The sequence below is a fragment of the Cyprinus carpio genome, chromosome B7, assembly GCF_018340385.1.
Source record: "Cyprinus carpio isolate SPL01 chromosome B7, ASM1834038v1, whole genome shotgun sequence".
Classification (NCBI taxonomy): Eukaryota; Metazoa; Chordata; class Actinopteri; order Cypriniformes; family Cyprinidae; genus Cyprinus; species Cyprinus carpio.
In genome coordinates this window covers 11,993,635-12,012,671 of record NC_056603.1, presented here as the reverse complement: position 1 = coordinate 12,012,671, position 19,037 = coordinate 11,993,635, and the positions used below count along the sequence as shown (strand labels likewise).

At 33.3% G+C, this 19,037-nt stretch overlaps 1 protein-coding gene across 1 annotated transcript in view; it reads right to left on the bottom strand.

Annotated features, from left to right (window-relative positions):
• Nucleotides 1-19,037, bottom strand: part of LOC109112132 (ADAMTS-like protein 3) — a 181,288-nt gene that overhangs the window by 18,254 nt on the left and 143,997 nt on the right. Inside the window, exons 17-22 of the mRNA XM_042727273.1 lie at nt 17,392-17,596; nt 16,607-16,789; nt 14,776-14,929; nt 12,973-13,999; nt 2,961-3,088; nt 2,743-2,871 (exon numbers count right to left, since the gene is read on the bottom strand). Of these exons, the coding sequence (XP_042583207.1) occupies nt 2,743-2,871; nt 2,961-3,088; nt 12,973-13,999; nt 14,776-14,929; nt 16,607-16,789; nt 17,392-17,596 (1,826 nt within the window). The remainder of the gene's footprint in view (nt 1-2,742; nt 2,872-2,960; nt 3,089-12,972; nt 14,000-14,775; nt 14,930-16,606; nt 16,790-17,391; nt 17,597-19,037) is intronic.

The following is a 19,037-nucleotide window of genomic DNA, read 5'->3' as shown; positions in this document are numbered from 1 at the left end:
ACACAATATCTGGCTACACTGTTAGCAATTTAACTATATTAAATAAAATAAAATGATAAAAATACAAAAAAAAATATTTGATTATTTGATGTTTATTGCTAGATGATAACAATCAAAGAATAAAAAAAATATTATATTTTATTCCATTTCTCATGTTTAATGATATAAAAATGTATACACATAAAATAAACTGAAAGATAAAACAGTTCAGTTAACCAAGTGAAATATTTAGTTTATCCATTCACTAAAATAAAATAAAATAAAATAAAATAAAATAAAATAAAATAAAATATTTAATGTTTATCACTAGAAAATAATAGAATTAGAAAAAAATGCTTTATTTTCTGTCTTCTGTTCCAACAGCGGGCTATATAAACAATACAACAATTTATAACTATAAAATGAACAGAAAAATAAAATCATAGATGCAAAAAAAAAAAAAAAAAACCATTTAGTTTGACCTTCTGATCTGATCACAATCAATATTTTCTCAATTTTGTTGATTTAAAAAAAAAAATATATTTATATATATATATCTTTTTATTTATTATTTATTGCTAGATAAAATTAAATTTTTTATGTGTCTTTTTCCCCTTCTGTTCCAATTCCTTAGCTTTGAAGTTATCATTTTAACTACATAGTCAGGCTGTAGATAAATAAAAGACAGCAGACAAATAAAACTATAAATGTATAAATAAAATTACATTTGAAATGATTTCAACACTGAGGAGTATTAATACAATTGTTCAAATTTACTTCAAGAAAGAGGAATGTATTTTTAGCAACATGCAAATATTAATATCTAATAAAATAAATTTCTTCCTGTGTGCTTTGCACTTCTTATGATGCACAGAGTAGCTGCCTATGCAGAGTGTTCCAAAATCACATCCAAAGTCCTGTTTGAGGTTACATGGAAGCTGTCTATGTAGGCAACTCACTAGATTTTAGAACGGATCTACTGTTAATGACCTTCGTGATAAGCAGACTGAATTCTGCTCTGTAATAACGTGACCTGGATCAGACATTTGCTGTATCCGGGTGTGTGTGTCCTCTAACAACACATCTCTCCACACCATCAGCTTAACCACTCAATTACAGTATCATCTTACATCATTACCCATACTGCACTGCTCCGTGCCTGCCTATGCCGGCCTTTCTCTCAAAGCCAACTGGACGCCTTCTTCAAATCCTGTTAATTCATCTCAGGGAATCAGATGGTGATGAAAGCATGAGAGAACAGCTGACACTTGTGGCTTTCTGGCCTTTTGTGAGGCCAGTGTTCACAGCAGGTGTCCTCTGTATCAACCAAATCACTAGATAAATAAGTCTACATAAACTGAGACGGTGAGTGAAGACAGACACAATGACCTCAGAGACCTTTGTTTATATAAACATGCAAATAAAAAGGAGGTGAAAGGGAGAATAGTGTCCAGTTTGGGAAGTTTGAGGGGCATAAAAGACCCAAAACTACCAAAAATGTATCTAAATTCAGGTTTTCATTGAACAATGAGGCCATTAAACACTATAATTCCATCTGAAATATATGCATTAAATTCCACTGCGTAGGTAGAAATCTACAGACAGCTCTATAAAAAGTATATTTTAGTACAATAGAGCGACAGGAGCCCTGTTTTGCTACAGTAGATTGGCGTTTGTAAATGACGCAGCGCGGCATAAATCCCATCGAAGGGCCCCGCATCCTGAACGCCTGTTGACTTTACAAACCATTTCTGTCCAATTAGCCGAATCTTTCACCAAAACCACATGGACAAGAGCTATTAAGCATGGGATATGCACACATCAAACATGTTCACATTTTCACAGAGTGAAGTATCTCAGTAATTTGAAGAATCTGGAGACTGCGGCAACTTGTAATGACAAAAAGAGGTTTGCTCACGATTTAATCTCACTTATTAGTTTTCATTTTATAAGTTATACAATGTGAAACATTGCATTGTGTATTTATGTTTTATGGGTGAATCTCAAAATAGAAATGTAAGGTCATATTTCACCCTAAAATTCTAAATTCATACATGTCCTATTTTTGTATTATATTTTAATATATAATATAATATAATATAATATAATATAATATAATATAATATAATATAATATAATATAATATAATATAATATTTTTAAGTCTCAAATAAGAACATTATGTGAGACTAAGCAATGGTATTTATTATTTATTTATTAATTATGCTTCAAATTTTTATGACATGACAATGATTTTTTTTAAATATGCAAACTTTAAAATATAATTTTATTTTCTTTCAGTTGTGCAGTGTCCTATATTATTGTATCCTCTTATTATTATTTTAGCATATTAAATTAAGTACATTAAAATTAATTTTAAAACAATAAATTAATATATGTATCTAATTTAATTCATATTTTTGTATTATACTTTATATAATATAATATAATATAATATAGTATAATATAATATAATATAATATAATATAATATAATATAATATAATATAATATAATATAATATAATATAATATAATATAATATATGTTTGTTTAATAGCACTACAAATTTGCTTATAGATCACATTATGTTAGACTAAATACTGGTGTTTATTATTTATTTATTAATTATGCTTCAAGTTTTTATGACATGAAATAATGATTTTTTATTTTTTATTTTTTAAATATGCAAAATACAATTTCTTATTTTTCTTTCGATTGTGACATTTCATAATTCTGGAGATTCACCTGTAAATCGTTCCATACCTTTGACGGGGCACTCGAGGGTGAGGTTGGCACCCAAACGGACACTGATAACCCCTCCAACCACCACCTTAAGACTACTGCTCTTCAGATCTGACGTGTTTCTCCGCGAGGCAGCGATCGTGGGAGCTTCTGTTTATAAAGAAATAAAAACCATCCGGTCACATTATATACAACACAGTCATTACAGAGAGCAACCGTGTGTAGGCCTACTGTCTCACCAGCCAGCAGAACTAGTGTTTTCTCTGAATCAGAGCCCAAGTCGTTGGTGACGGTGCATCTGTAGATTCCCACATCACTGGCGCCGGGGCTGAGGATGTGTACTTCTCCCCCGCTGTCCCACGATACCCTGGGGAGGGCAAGAGAGACACGTCCAATCAGCTGTAGAGTTCAGCGAACACCATTTTATTGCACTTGCCATACTCACGTATGTAGCATTAAATACCCCATGTGATGAAAATCAAGCTTTTAACATTGTTTACATGTCTATCTGGGGTTTTCAATGTGCTTAAAGATCCCATGAAAACCCATGAACTTGCAGTTTGGGGCTTTTCATATCATTAGCAAAGCATTTTACCTAAAGATGTCTGAAATGGCAAATGGGAACATGGTTTGTGAACAACAACAACATTATTAGCTGTTTGATGACATACAGTAGTCGAGCCAAAGGCTAATGATATCAATTACTGTTACGTGTGCGACAATTTAGAGAGTGAGACATAAAATCCACTACCATTCTGATACATGGACGTAAACAAGCCATTTTGCTCTTCCTTGCCATTGTGTAGCATTTAATACAGAAAGTGGAGCAGGTAGTATGCGAGTGAAGGTGGGGCTAATTTGCATATTCATGACTCTGTACATAATAAATTAGGTAATGGTGTAGAGTTTTATTCAAACCATTTTAAGGCACAAAGAAATGATTTCACAAAAGAGTATTAAAATGTCATTTTGATTATCAAAGATGAGTTTTAAAGGTTAAAATTAGTCACAGCAGGGAGACCTGTTTACTTAAACCAGGTTGTATCTGCAGGGTTAAAACAACAACTGGTTTCTATGTATTCCAGACTGAGGTGAGACCACAGGAGCTCAATGGCCTTTCAGTGAAAACACACACCATGATTTTGTCTTAATCAAGTCACACCCTCAATTCAGGTCAAGATCTGGTTCAATCTCTCATTTCCTGTGTATCAATCAGAGGTGTCCCTCAGGCTCTGCTACTCTTAGTTCTGGTTCACGTGATCTCCTGCAGCAATCAGGAGTCCCAGAAGAGCCAATCAGAGGCAGTGTGATGGACTCTCAGAGGTGTTTATATACCTGATTAAAGTGTTTATTGTGCAGACGCTATTGTGCATGTCTGGAGGACTGCTCGGGGACTTCATCTGACACTTGTGAAAGACTAGTGGGCCTCCAGAGCCAAAGAAAAAAAGTAAGTTTTGAATTTGTAGCGATCCTACAACAGAGTAACACTAGTGAAGGCATCAGCTTAATAGTTTTCTCAAAACTAGAAAAAATCTTTTATTCTATCCATGATTTGTTTATACATTTTAAATCATCATTTAATGTACATTTACTGAATTATTCAAAGTCACATTTACTAGTTCACGAATTCCATGGTCATCAAACCAATGAATGTTAATTACTACTGTATGATATGCCTAACAATTATCTTTCAGATCTTGTTTATCCAGTTTATTTAATTGAAATATAATATATTAAATATAATATATAAAATATATATATAATTTATAACAAATAAGTATTAAATACTTAAGTATGAAATCACTGTTAAATATTTTCCAGATCTAGTATATATACACTGTATTCCAAATTATTATGCAAGTGACATATCAATAGGATTTTGGTACAATAAAGAGTCAGACTTTTGTTTGTGTGGTTTTTCAAATCTTTTAAGATAACTGGTATCAATCTCAGACAGGTTTGTTCAATAGTTTGCCAGGTCTTCTTAGGTAAATGGAAACCCTACTTGAAGAGGTTGTTCTACATTATTAAGCAAGTCACAGTTCTCTATTTTATTATATGATATGAATAATATCATGTTTTTAAATATGATGGTTTCATTCTAAGCATGGTGATTATCTATAATATGGACAGGCACCCAACACAATATATGACATTTATACCATCTGAATCTAACCATGTTGTGTCAACAAATGAAAAAAGTCAGCCATCTATTAATTATCATGTTAATTACTGTGTGCCTTTAGCCCCAACAGCAGGGGGCTTTTAGCCCCAAATACCATACGATTTTCAATGAAAATCATAAAGACCTTTGTCTCAAAATATATGCATTAATTTTAGCGATTCTCATTTGCTACTTAAATCTACATTTTAAAAAACATAAAATATTAGATCAAGAATGCATAGAATCAACTTTGCGTCGCTGCCTGTGATCGCGTCAAGGATCAGACAAAAATACACGTGCATCTTGAAAAGCGGATGTTTTAGAACGTGCTACGCCACGTTTTTTGTGCCATCTAGTGGTTTAGATGAAAATAATATCAAAGGCGCCTTTAGCCCCATTGGACCCTATATATATATATATATATATATATTGCACGACTACTGATTTCTGCCAGTCGATTACTTATATATATATTAGGGGTTGCACGACTACTGATTTCTGCCAGTCGATTACTTATTTAAAAAATACTCGAGTTACTCGACTACTCGTGGTTCATGCTACTGTAAATGAATAGACATTAAATAGTTTTTATCAATAAACGTTTATTAATTAACTATTAATTAATATCCTAATGCAACATTTACATAACATACGTAAACTGTCAAAACTTTATAATTATGACAATGCATATTTTAATTTTCAAGTAACCAGTATTTGTATCTGTAACAGTCACAAAATTATTTGTATCTGATTTCGGATAAAACCATGTGTCGTACAGTTACTTGATAAGACCGTTATGATTATCTTTTTCCCCCGTAGTTATCACTAAACAAATATGCTGCGTTAAAGTAAAATAATTATTCATTTCAAAAAATTAATTAATCATATAAGCAGAGACGTCATGACAAACGTTTAGTGATCATTTGAACACGACTGAATGAATTCAAGGCGCATATTTTCATTACGCAGAATTCTCTAAGCGAGTCTTTTTGAACTTACTAAACAAATGTGCGTGTGCCACGCAAACCAGCAAAAGATAAAGAAGCAAACATAGAAAATGTATCTGCATCTAAGTTGAATATTAGCCTACTTTTAAGAGAGAACTGGTTTGGTTTTGGAGAGACTGAGGCGCGCAACGCGGCTGTTTGATTGGGGAGCGCGCTGTTTATTCCATTCATTCATGTATCATTTCGTAGCTTACGGTTTAAATAACTGCCTTTTAAATATATACAAATAATAGACCGTGTATAATGTGTTATTATAGGTGATATTACTTTTGCCAAGCTCTGATTTCTGAGAGATGCACGGAGAGGCAACATGCGGTGTTTGATTTGTGCTCTTTTCGTTCATAAAGTTTATATTCATTCACTTCACACACTCATTATTGCGTGACTTCAGGTCTGTGTATAATATTGCGCGAATCCCCTGGCTCAACTGTGATCTAGCAAACAGCACAGTGTTCCAGCCTCAGCCGAATATTCAGGCAGAATTATTCCTTATCCGTTATTCGTTTTTTAAGCCATTATCCGCGCCATTTCGGCTTCGGGCACACCCCTAATTATTAAATAACATATTTTAATTTTACATGTAACATAGAGAAAGTGATAGAAAGTAACAGCTACACGCAATATTGTAATCCTACAATTTGCGTTGTAGGCAAACTGTGCATGCATTATGGCAGAGAATGTCTAATATAGACGGGCTCTGATTATGGTTAATGCACGCTCGAGTAGTCGATTGTTTCCGACAGCGCCGACTAGTGGTTAAAGTAGTCGATCACTCGACTACTCGACTAGTCTATGTAACCCCTAATATATATATATACAAAAATAAACATAAAATAAAATAAAATATACTAAATTAATGTATAAACACGCGTATACAATTCTATATATAAACAGTAATGTTGTGTAATATATTAATACAATTCAAAATGTTATTGTATTCAGTGTCTCGGGATCCTTCAGAAATTATTCAGTTATGCAGATTTGCTGCTCACAAAATATTTCTTATTATTATCAATATTGAAAACAGTTGTGCTGCCTAATATTGGCGAAACTGTGATACTGTTGTTCAGGATTCTTTATGAAAAGAAATTCAAAAGAACACCATTTATTTAAAAGAGAAATATTTTGTCTTTGCTGAAAAAAGTATTAAAAAAATACTGATACACACACACACACAAGTATGTATACTATTTGAAAAGTACTGTTTGTAAGAAACACAAAGTTGTTGCCAATGTGAACAATTCAAAATCAATCATTTCTGAGGCTTGATTTCAATGAGGATGCTGCCTTAGAATACAGCTGCCTATGTAGACAGACACAGCATGGAAGCTCCCTATGTTCTGGAAGAAAAACAGAGTGATTAAGAAAGTCAGAATGGGTTAGAAAGCTCCCACCCAAAGCCACAAAGGGACTCCAGCACAAAATGTCCATTATATCCCATCCAGCACACACCTCATGAAAGCCCACTCGTTCAGAGCCACTAATAAAAACAGCAGCTGAGTCATAGAAAAGATATCATCTAAAGTGTGATGGCACGTCTGGAGCGACTCAAATGTGTGTAGAAAATCAGCCTCGGGACAATGGTAGCATTGTTTCCACAATCACAAACATTATCCTACTGTACACTTACATGCCACATTTAATGAACAAAATAATGATTTCAAGACATCTTTGGGAAAATTCCAGCTTGCACTTCAAATCATTTCAGATGATTGCTTTTTTCTTGTTTTATGCATAAACCTAATTTGAATGTTTCTTACCAAACTTAATTCAAGACATAGTGTCTGCAAAAGTCTGAAAAACTTTGTCCCTCAAATAAATATATCTTGTTTATCTGATGTTTACATATATATATATATATATATATATATATATGTATATATATATATTTTTTTTTTTTTTTTACTGGAAAACAAAGCAAGAATACAGATTAAAAGATTTTATATATTAAGATTATATATATATATATATATATATATATATATATATATATATATATATAGTTAACTGAAATAAAGCTGAGATAAAACAAGGTACAAAAAATAGATGAAAAATTAAAACTTAAAAAGGTTAAATGAAAACTAGAAAAATTACCATCACAACTAACTGTTTTTTTAAGTTTCATGGAAATTACATGAATTTATTACATTTAAATTATTAAAATATGAAATACTAAAATTACTAAATAATATTACTTGAAGAAAAATTAAAGCTAATTAAAAAAATAAAAGACAAAAGCACCTAAAACTACTGAAATTAAAACCTGAAAATATAAAAACGAAAATATTACATGAAAAATTCAAACTTAAAAAGGTTCAAAGGCTTTCAAACTAGAAAAGTTACAATTACAACTAACTGGAAAAAGAAAATTGCATGAAATTATTACATTTAAATCATTAAAATACTAAATAAAAATTACCAAATACTAATTAAAGATAAAGTCTTATATTTTAAAACTAAATGAAATGACAAAAGCACAAAAATGACTAAAAACTGAAAATATAAAACATTAATACTATAAAGGAATATAAATAATTCTAAATTAACCCTGAGCAGAGCATATTGAAGAGATTTAACTAGGTTTATTTATTAGCCCAAGTGAAAAGAACCAGCCCTCTCTAAAACTCTATAATCCAGATATAGTTTGGATGCATTTAACACTTGTCTTATGATGGAAATCATAAAGATGTTTGCTTAAATTAAAAACAGAACAGCACATCTCTTCTCATCAAGAAGTGCAGGTCAAACTCCAAAGTTTAATACTTAAAGTTATGGTTTTGTTCAAAGCACGAACCCTAAATACTGTATAAGCAATAGTAATTAGTAATTCTCAGTCTTCTGTTACTAGACGGAACAGAAACTGCATTTGTTTGAGTGTGAAATCCTGTTCACAGCTCTAGGAGTAATGCAACCTTGTAAGGATCTGATTTAGAGCGACGCAGCGGTGCCAAGACACATCTGAATGAAAGAGCGCGAAAGGGCGAGACTTCACACAGCTTTAGAGTCCGTGAACGTCAATCACCTCGCCCATGTTTTGCTTCACTTTTGGCTAAAAATAAGAAGCGCTATGTAAGTGCCACAGCAGAGATGCGCCACAGGAGCCGCGGATGGGAGGAGAATGCAGATCTACAGCATCACACAGAGCCGTGCTTCTCCAGTCGGGCTGTCATTGCACGTTTCATATTCATTTCAGGTCACCTCAAAGTGTTGGATGTTCCCAGTTTACCCACAACAACATGAAAAGAAGAAAACTTTTTAAAATGTATTACTGAAATACCACACATTGTTTTAATGTGTATAAGTGGCCTGATATCAGATTCCAAATTAGAAAAAATATATATATTTTTTTATTGAAATGAAATGATAATCACGTATTTCGAGAAGAAAAAGAATTAACATAACTAAAAGGTTTGGAAAGACTAACTGAAGCATACTCACCTGTATTAGTTTGATTTTATATATTATATGTAGACCACAAATGTATCTGCAATTATGACTGTAATTTGTATTTATTGTATTATTTATTCATTTATTTATTTTTAATATTGATGTGTTCATTTGTAAATGTGTGCCTTATTCTAAAGTTTATCTATTTACTTATTTTGTATGTTATTATTATTATTATTATTATTATTATTATTATTACTACTACTACTACTACTGTTGATGTTGTTGGTGATATTTGTTAATATTTTATGTATATATATACATTATGTATATTTAATTTATTTATTTAATTTTATTAATGTTGGAGAATTTTTTTTTACAATTTTGCCATCGTGTGAAGCTTTTTGTTAACGCTCTAATGCAAAAAATGTAAATAAATTAACAAAGAAAGATTTTACTACATTAATCAAAATTTTTACTTAAATAGTATTTTTTTTTTTAAATATTATCAAATTAAAATATCACTTTTTTTTAAAACAGTTATGCTGCTTAATGTTTGTGGATTTATTTATTAATTTTCACTTTTGAATTGAATGCACCTTTTCTTGATTAAAAGTAAGTAAATAAGTATGTATGCATTTATTTTTATTTATTTATTTCACCCCAAACTTTTGAAAGATATTGTACATAATTGAAATAAATAATATAAATAATTAAAATGCTATCAAATTGTTACCTTAACAAGTTGTCTGAACATCTTGATAGACAAACGGATAGACAGACAGTTTTTGTTTCTTCCCATCAATGCAAAAAAAAAAAAAAAAAAAAAACATCCCACACACTGTAATTTGGAACAATTTCCATATAGCGAGACATGTTTAAAATATCCCCAATACATGCAGTGAGAGAAGAATAACATGCTCTAACTGTAAATATTACTCTGTAGGAGTGGAATGCATTCATTCTGGGTTGGCACTGGGCTGGCATGAGTTGGCAGTGACGTTATATTTGGTTTTGGAGTCAAGTGGCATTGAATAGCAGTGTTTTGATGGCGGCAGTGATGCAGTAGAGACCGCACACAAACACAGCTGTCAACAAAAGAGTGGGAGGCAAATGATTTGGCAGCTCTGAGCAATACTGTGGTCAAAATAACTGGGGTATAATAAATAAATAAAGCATTATAAAAGAATTGTACATGATCCAAAAATATATTACGACAAAAATGGTTATAGCTGAAAACAAGATTGTTCCCCTCAGCTGAACTTCAGATTTAATATATATATATATATATATATATATATAATATATATATATATATATATATATATATATATTCTTTCTTGCCAGATTTGAGTTCTGTCAAGGATCTAAAGATGATGTGGCATCAAAAATCATAGAAACAAGCATCAGTCAATAAAACTAAACGAATCTATTTAATTCCAAATCCAGTAAAATTAAATCTGATTCCAATAAAATCTGATAAGGATTGTGACATGCGACAACAATTTAGCATAAAACCAAGCTGTCAAAGTCAACATCTGCAGGGTAATTCTACAAAACGAGTCCCATTTGTGTCTTCCTTATGAAGTACATTTGTAAAAATGATTTTTGACAATGATTAACTGATGCCAGATTTCGCAGTTTGTCAACAGACATTTTGATAAACTTACAAAAATACAATAACTTTATTTCACTTTTTATGTATTTTTTACTAAAACAGCTGTTTCCAACTTAATGCTATATTAGCAAACATGCAAATAAAAGAAAATATAAGGAAATAAAAGCTATAATATAATATAATATAATATAATATAATATAATATAATATAATATAATATAATATAATATAATAAAGTCTATTTAAAAAATCTTCAAGGAAAGGTCTTCCCCCTTTTTTCAATCATAAATCATACATTTTCAGCCCTGTTCAACACTTTTGCAGTTGTTGGATATTTGTATGCATTTTCATATTATATTCTCTTTTAAAATGCCCTTTCACCTTCCTGAAGGTAACTCAATGTGTTAGCATGAGATGGCACAATGCAATTAACACTTACATGCATAATTTATCCCCTAAAATGTCTAAAATCTCAAACTGACTTCAAAATCACTTTGTCAAACTGAAAAAAAGCACCCTTTTCATAGCATGACCCTACAGTCATGTCAAAAGTGACCTCTGAAAGTTAAAACGCTTCAATATTTCACGATTCCCCTCAGGGCTGCTGGGTTTTCAAGCCAAGGCCGCAAGAAGAGGCCTGAACAATGTTTGCACAGCCATGTCTCTTTCAGGTCCCATAGCGCACGCCAGGAAGAGGGGCAGACAATGTTTGGCGACTGTCTGGGCGGAGGCTATGTTAAGGCCGTGAGCTGGACAAAGCTGAGTTACTAAGTCAATGTTTTCAGTGACGGTATTTAACAGTCAACAGTATAGAGCAGATGATTAGACCACAATTTGACCCTGTAGAGCAAGTGAAAGCAGCAAAGCCAGTACTACTGACCCCAACAGACCGCATAACGTGAGATCTGGGGTGCTCTGGAGGTGAATATTTGAGTGGGTTGGTGATTAACAGGCTTTTGGAATATGTGGTTGCTCAATCAAGATCAGTCACGGCTGGACTCAGAGGTACACAGGGAGTCTTGTTTTCTATAGAGAGAGAAAAAATGGCTTTTCGGTGTTAAAGTTGAACTCTGATCGTTTCCAACATCATGTTCGTTGGACTAAAAGAACTGTGGTTGATAATAACCGAAAAAAAAAGAGTAAAGTCATGTGAATTCCAGAAGATTTGTAATCAGACACTGTACTGGTGTGTTAGAGTAAAAACGACTATGCCGTTAGTTATACTGTATTTTGAGCCACATAATGCAGGCACATTTAAAGAAATAGTTCATCTATAATTGATCATTTTATTTCATTAGATCACAAAAGGTGATATTTTGTCCTTAAAAAAAGAGAGATGCATGAATATAGAAATTCAGGATATTTTTTGACTAAAACTAAAACTGTTAAAAAATAATTTTTATTAATTGAAAAAAGTTCAGATAAAATAAAATAAAATGAAATATTTGGTGAATTTAGGTAAATTGTACTTTTTTCCATTGAGAGAACTGGGAGAAAATGGTCCAACTGTCCTGAATTAACCCCTACATTTTAGATGGAAATCTGAAAGCTGAAAATGTTGCCTTGGCAGCTAACTTAAAAATAAAATTAAACCTGAAGTACTGAAATTACTAAAAATGGAAATTAGTAATTTATTAAGACTAATAAATAAATAAATACATTTTAATAAAAAAAAATACAAATGACTTTTAGTTTATTTAAAATTACTAAAATGTAAAAAAAAGGGCAATAAAAATGGAAAATATACAATATATAATAAATATAAATGTAAAATAGTATGTTGTGCATCCCTATTCATTAAAAATCCTTTTATATTCTATTTAAAAGAAACAAAATATCTGGGAGTGACATGTTGAGAAAGCAAACAATGATAGAATTTATGTTTTCAACTATTTTTTAAACTTGCCATTTAAATGATTTTAAAGAAGCTGAAAAAAAAAAAAAAAAAAAAAAAACAGATTGTAACCTAAGAAAAAGAAAGAAAGACAGAAAGAAACAAAGAAGCAAAGAAAGAAAGATAAACTGCAGCACTCTATGGCATCCCAACCCCTTCATCTACATCTGGTTGTCTTTACCTGTCGTTGTTCTGAAGTGGAGCTCCATCTTTGCTCCAGGAGAGGTTTGGAGGTGGCAATCCCCGAGCGGGACACATCAGCGTGAGGCTGTGGGTAGCGTTGGTGAGGTAAGCGGTCCTGCCAACTTGGATCCGGAGATCCCTCTGGAAGCTCATGGCAGATCCGTGATGCTTTTGTCGAACGATAACTGCTCGACTGCCTTTTTTTGGAGTCTTTCCCTCAGAAAGTTCAGAAGTGTTTGGCGTCTTATCTAAATGATTGCCCGTCGTAGTGCTTTCCTCGGTTTGTGCCCCTTGTCCCGCGGCAGCCAAATCCTCCATAAGTTTGCCGATCAGGTGCAGTGCCATTTCGTCCGTCACATCTCCGCTCTCGGCCAGCTGACTGATGTTCTTCACGAGCTCCTCGAACTGTGCAGGATCAAGGACAAAGGCTCCCGCATGGCTCCTGGCAGCTGAAGCCAAAGCGTAGTTTCCTAAAGCAAGAGTATCCCAGAGTTCCTTAGGCTGGCCATCGTCGTCTCGGTAGAACTCGTTTTTTTGCATCCAGCTTGCGGGAGATTTTGGAGCCTTCTTTCCAGGTGGAAACCCCTCATGGCACTTTGAACCAACATAACCTCCTTCTTTATTGAGGTATGGACGAAAGCTCCTACTTCCCAAAATCTTTCCTTCAGGATGTTCCAGGAGCCTATTATTATATCCGATCAGCTTCAGGATAAAGATGTCCGAATCTTGGTTGGCCCAGCAGCGGTACAGTCCGATATCTTCAGCCTCCAGGTTGTAGATCCTCAAAGCGCCAGATCTGGTGATGCTCAGACGTTTGGAGCTGGTCAGATCACTCCCATCTTTCTCCCAGCGCACCTGAGCTTTAGGGAAATGCCGAACGGGACACTTGATAACGACGGAGGTCTTGGGAAGAAGGTAGGCTCGTCCTCCGATGGTAAAACTGAGGCGTTTTTCTTGTTTAGTCTGGATGTAGATGCGTTTCAGGCCCATGACCTGAGGGCAACGTTTTTTGGAGTGCTTGTGCTCTGCGGAGAGAGATGGAAGAAGTTGAAGTGGTTCAAACATCGGTTAGGGCTAATTACTTTAGTTTCGCATGAGGTTATGAACGCTTAGAAACCCCCAAATAATCTCACCAGTTCAGACTCTTGATTTCGAGCCCAATGAAGTCAAATCACAAGGGACAAAAGGGCTTTGGAAAGTTTAGGTGAAAGAGCAAAAACCATGAGGGCACAATGTGAATGCGTTCTCCGCTTGCAGACTGATCCGCTATGGGACTGTCCTTTCATACCGCAGGACCTTATCAAGATATACAAACCGATAAACCTAATTTAGCTCGAAACATTATCAAGGCCGATCTCTCAGCACCGCAGCATTAAGCTATAATCTGAAAGCATCTCAAAGCGGTTCTGGAAGATTCATATGTTCACATATATGACCACAGAGAGTTCATTGGTTCATGGGTATCATGAGAATAATAATAACATGCTAAGTGATACCTACAGAACGATGCTTTTTATTTGAGAAACTTGAGATGAAACCCAAGTAGGATTGTGCTGTTACAACGGCTCAAAACATCAGGGAGTCCCGAAATCTTTTTATGAAATTTCCCTTGTGCTGCTATCAGAATGTATGGAGACCATAGTAAGAGCAAGCTCAAATAGAGGTCAGTTCTAAAATAAATTACAACCATAATTTACACTAAATGTGCAAGAAATCCAACACTGAAAGATTCAGGCTTAAACTGATGTGGCAAGTAAAGGATGGCTGGAAAAAATGGAAAGGCAAGCATAGACTATCTTACTGCTGCATGGGCTCATCCGGCAGCTCCTGATCAAGGGAGGAAGAGGAAGGTCACTGCAGGCCGACCTGTCCAGAGTGACCAGCTGACCGGAGGCCGTCTGTCTCCTACACACGGGTTCCCTCCGCTGAACGCCTTTCCCACACGTCACAGAACACTGCAAACACATATGGACAAATCCATACATTAAATCAACTCTATTAAAGAAAATAGTTCACACAAAATGGAAAATATAAAGGCCCATTTACACCAATGACCATAACTACAATGATAACTATATTTGTGTTCACACCAGTGCACAATAAGTTTCTGTTTATTATAAGTGTGTGCTGCAGTTTTGTCATCTGCCACTTTAAATGCTTGAGCGCTTCGAAATTTGGATGATTCTGATTGGCTGTTGATGTTTTTATCATTCATCAGCTAGAGAAAATCATTCTGAAACTTACTGAACAAGCCTTAACATCTTCAAAAAAATTTAACAAGCCTACCTAAAACCTACTTTTTGTGTTTCTTGAGAGAAAGAAACAGAAAGATCTGGCTGGAACAATATTCACTTTAGAAATATATTTACCTTTCTACCTAAATTTTTGAGTGATGAGGTACAATAAAAAAAAAAAAAAAAAAAGGCTCATAGAGAAGTCTCATATGTTCACCAAAGTTAGAATTATTTGATTTAAAAAATAAAAACTAAATAAATAAAAGCTAGTTATGGAATATTATTGCAATTTAAAATGTATGTTTTATGTCTGAATATGTTGTAAAATTTAATTTATTTCTGCAAATTTTTTCAATATTTATTCCAGCTGAATTTTCAGCATCAATACTCCAATCTTCAGTCTTTTAATGCATCCATGTTCAAAGGTAGTATTCATTTTACATATACATAAACTTTTGAACAATAGTGCATATAATGAAATAATACATATAAATAATTAAAATGCTTCCCAATGGTACCAATAAAAAAATAAATACTTAAATAAATACTGACCCTAAAATTTTGAACGGTAGTTTATATAATTGAAATTATACTTATAAATAATTAAAATGCTTCCCAATTGTGCCAAAAAATTAAAAAATAGTAAATAAATACAATACTGACCCCAAACTTTTGAAAGTGTATATAATTGAAATAATACATATAAATAATTAAAATGCTTTCCAAATGTAAAAAAGACATGAATAAAAATCTACAATATTTACCCCAAACTTTTGAAAGATAGTGTTCAGTATATAATTAAAGTAATACACATAAAGAATAAATAAAAAAGTAAATAAATAAAATACCGACCCCAACCTTTTGAATGGTAGTGTAATCTCTACAGACTAAAGGCTAGGATACATTACACAACTTTTAAAATCTGAACAGATTTTGAAACACTGGGCATCATGCACCAGCTGTCTTTGTAAATAGTTACAGGGGGAAAACTGGGCATCATACACTAAATGACTGACTAAGATACACGAAAAATGCAAACAATATGTGTTTTAAAATCAGTTCAAAACATCAAGCATGTCTGATTTCCTCCAGCTGGATGGAATCATAGTCTCAAGCTAAAAAAAGCAGAGTCTGTGACCATCATACACTACGTGATTTCCTATGAAATTTGTCAACCCAAATCTGCAGACTGGCTCTGATTTTAAGCAACTACATCTTCTCCAGACCGCAAATCGGTGCAAATATCTGGGCAAAAATTGTGTAGTGTATTCCAGCCTTAACCCACTGTTTGTGGAGAAATATTATTTATAAAGTCAATGGTGTCCCCAAATAGGCTGTGGGAACATTCTATACAGAACATATTCCCAAAGTTTAGTTTGGTTAGCAACACAAACACACCTTTGACCACTCTCCTCCTTCCAGACGCGGCAGCAGACAGTCAGGGTTGATGCAAATCCTGTGGACATTGGGTTTGGTTCCAGCGCACTCCTCGTCGCTCAGCCTGCGGTAACTTCCAGAAGCCAGTCTCTGTTTACAGTAAACCTTACGCCACTGAGTGCCTCTGCCACACGAATGAGAGCACTGACCCAGAGACCAAACAAACACCAATATCAACACCAACAAACTAACCCTCACCACATAGGCCACAACCAGATCACAGCATGCAAGCACATGCAACCACACGACACTTAATGTGCAGATGTTGTTTATCCAAATAAATAAAAGCCAAGTGAAGATTCAAGATTCCACATCATGTTCCATAACAAAATATTCTCAAAAACACATGCTCAATGAGAATAACATATCCTTTAATGTGTTTATGTGAATCTTTGGTGCCTTCTGCTGTTTTTATTAAATAAGAAAATGTATGCAAAAGTCTCTCCTTACTGTCTAGGAAAAATCATTGAGATTTTAAAGTGGTGTCTTTGTCATTTTCATCTTTAAAAAATAGATATTGTAATTGTTAACAATATTGTTATAGCACAAATTTGAATGCAGCGTTTTTGACAAGTGTTTTCAAGCCTGATGAACGTGGCATGAAATGTTGCATTGAAACATTGCATGCAATAGCAGTGTGCGAGATTCATCTTATTTTGTCCTAATTGATTCCCATACACCAGCTTATAGATTTTACAAGGAGATTGACTTTTGTCATGTTTCTCTGAAATCAGGGGCTCACTAACCTGCTGCCACTCCTCAGCCTCCCAGGCCGGTGGACAGGCCACCTGGTTGCAGGCCTGCAGTTCTGGAGGTCTTCTCTCCACACACTCTATGCTGGACACAGGTTCAGTGCGGTTTCCCGCCACAGACCTCACACAGGACACACTGCGCGTCTGCAGCCCCACACCACATGACACAGAACACAGGTTCCACACGCTCACCTCCCATCTAAAGAAAACACACCAGCACACAAACCATTTCACATACTTATAGCATTTACTTAATTGGTTGATAACTGGTATTTAAGTATCATTTATATATTATATTTAAGTATATATTAATACTATTTCATTTGAATATTTTCAGTTTTTAATTTAATTTAAATATTTAATTTTAATTTGTGTTTTTTTGTTATGTGCTTAATTTAATAATACTAAATAATTGATTTGTTTATTATTTAGTTAATTTATAATTAATATTTAATAACTTATTTGTAAATATTTATTTCTATAATTTCAGTTTCAGTTTTTTATTAAATTTAAATATTTAATTACATTTTAATTTGATTTTTTCTTTTTTTTTTTTTTTATCTACTTCCATCATTTTTTTGTTTTTTGTCCTTAATATTTTCAATTAAGTTTTTATTAAATATGAATATTACATTTTATTTAAGATTTATTTCAATTGCAGAAATGTTTCTATAGATATTTTTAGTTTTAGATTTGGTAAACATTAACCAACAGTCTGAGCAGTCTAGGTGACATCAGCCAAAAAGTAAAGTTGCTTCAGATGCAGGGCTATGTATCACTTGATTTATTAGATAAATTATAATAATATAAAAAGAATATAAAAATATTCGATTGTAAAGACAAATATTTTCTTTTGAATAACAAGCAATGAGAAGTCATGCACAATAAGACCAGGAACATGAATTAAGAAAGTAAATCATTTAGAATACAAAATGCTAACAATAATCCTTCCTTACCACAATAATCTACTATATGTTTATGATTTAGATTTAGCAAAGTGACATTGCCATTGACTTTGAATTTTATGATCCCTGGCATTCCTAGACAATCATGATGGGAAAGATCCATATGAAGGCGATCGTCTGGCTTAAACACCAGGCATTTCCAATTCAAACAATCCTGCCCATATGATCTGAGATAACAATCAAGCTTTTGTCCATAAGCGTATGAACTATTGTAATATTCTAAGCCACAGTATATAAAAAGCCACATGAAAGATATAAGCTCCAGTAAAATCATTTATTCCATATTGCACCGCACTAAAAAGCCAGCTGTCCTGCTTTTTTTGGCAAATGGTCAGTTAACAGGAAATCACATTATTTTCATCACATATCCTTATTTTCAGAGCGGCCTGACAGCCTGCTAAGATTAAATCTTAGTTTGATCTTTAAACATAATCTAGGCCAGCGGTTCAATTTTAGCTCCTTGTTAAGGAGCTGGATGAATTATAATGTAGTTTTTTCCTTACTTGCTTTTGCACGCAATATCTTTCCATGTCAAACACATTCGTGTTGGAAAAATTAATTAGTGGCTTCTGCTAAGGCAAGCATCACTGTATTATTATTATTATCATTGTGCATATTTATGGTTAAATAGGGTTGTGCTATTTCATGTCAGTCTTTTGAACCAATATTTGCCTG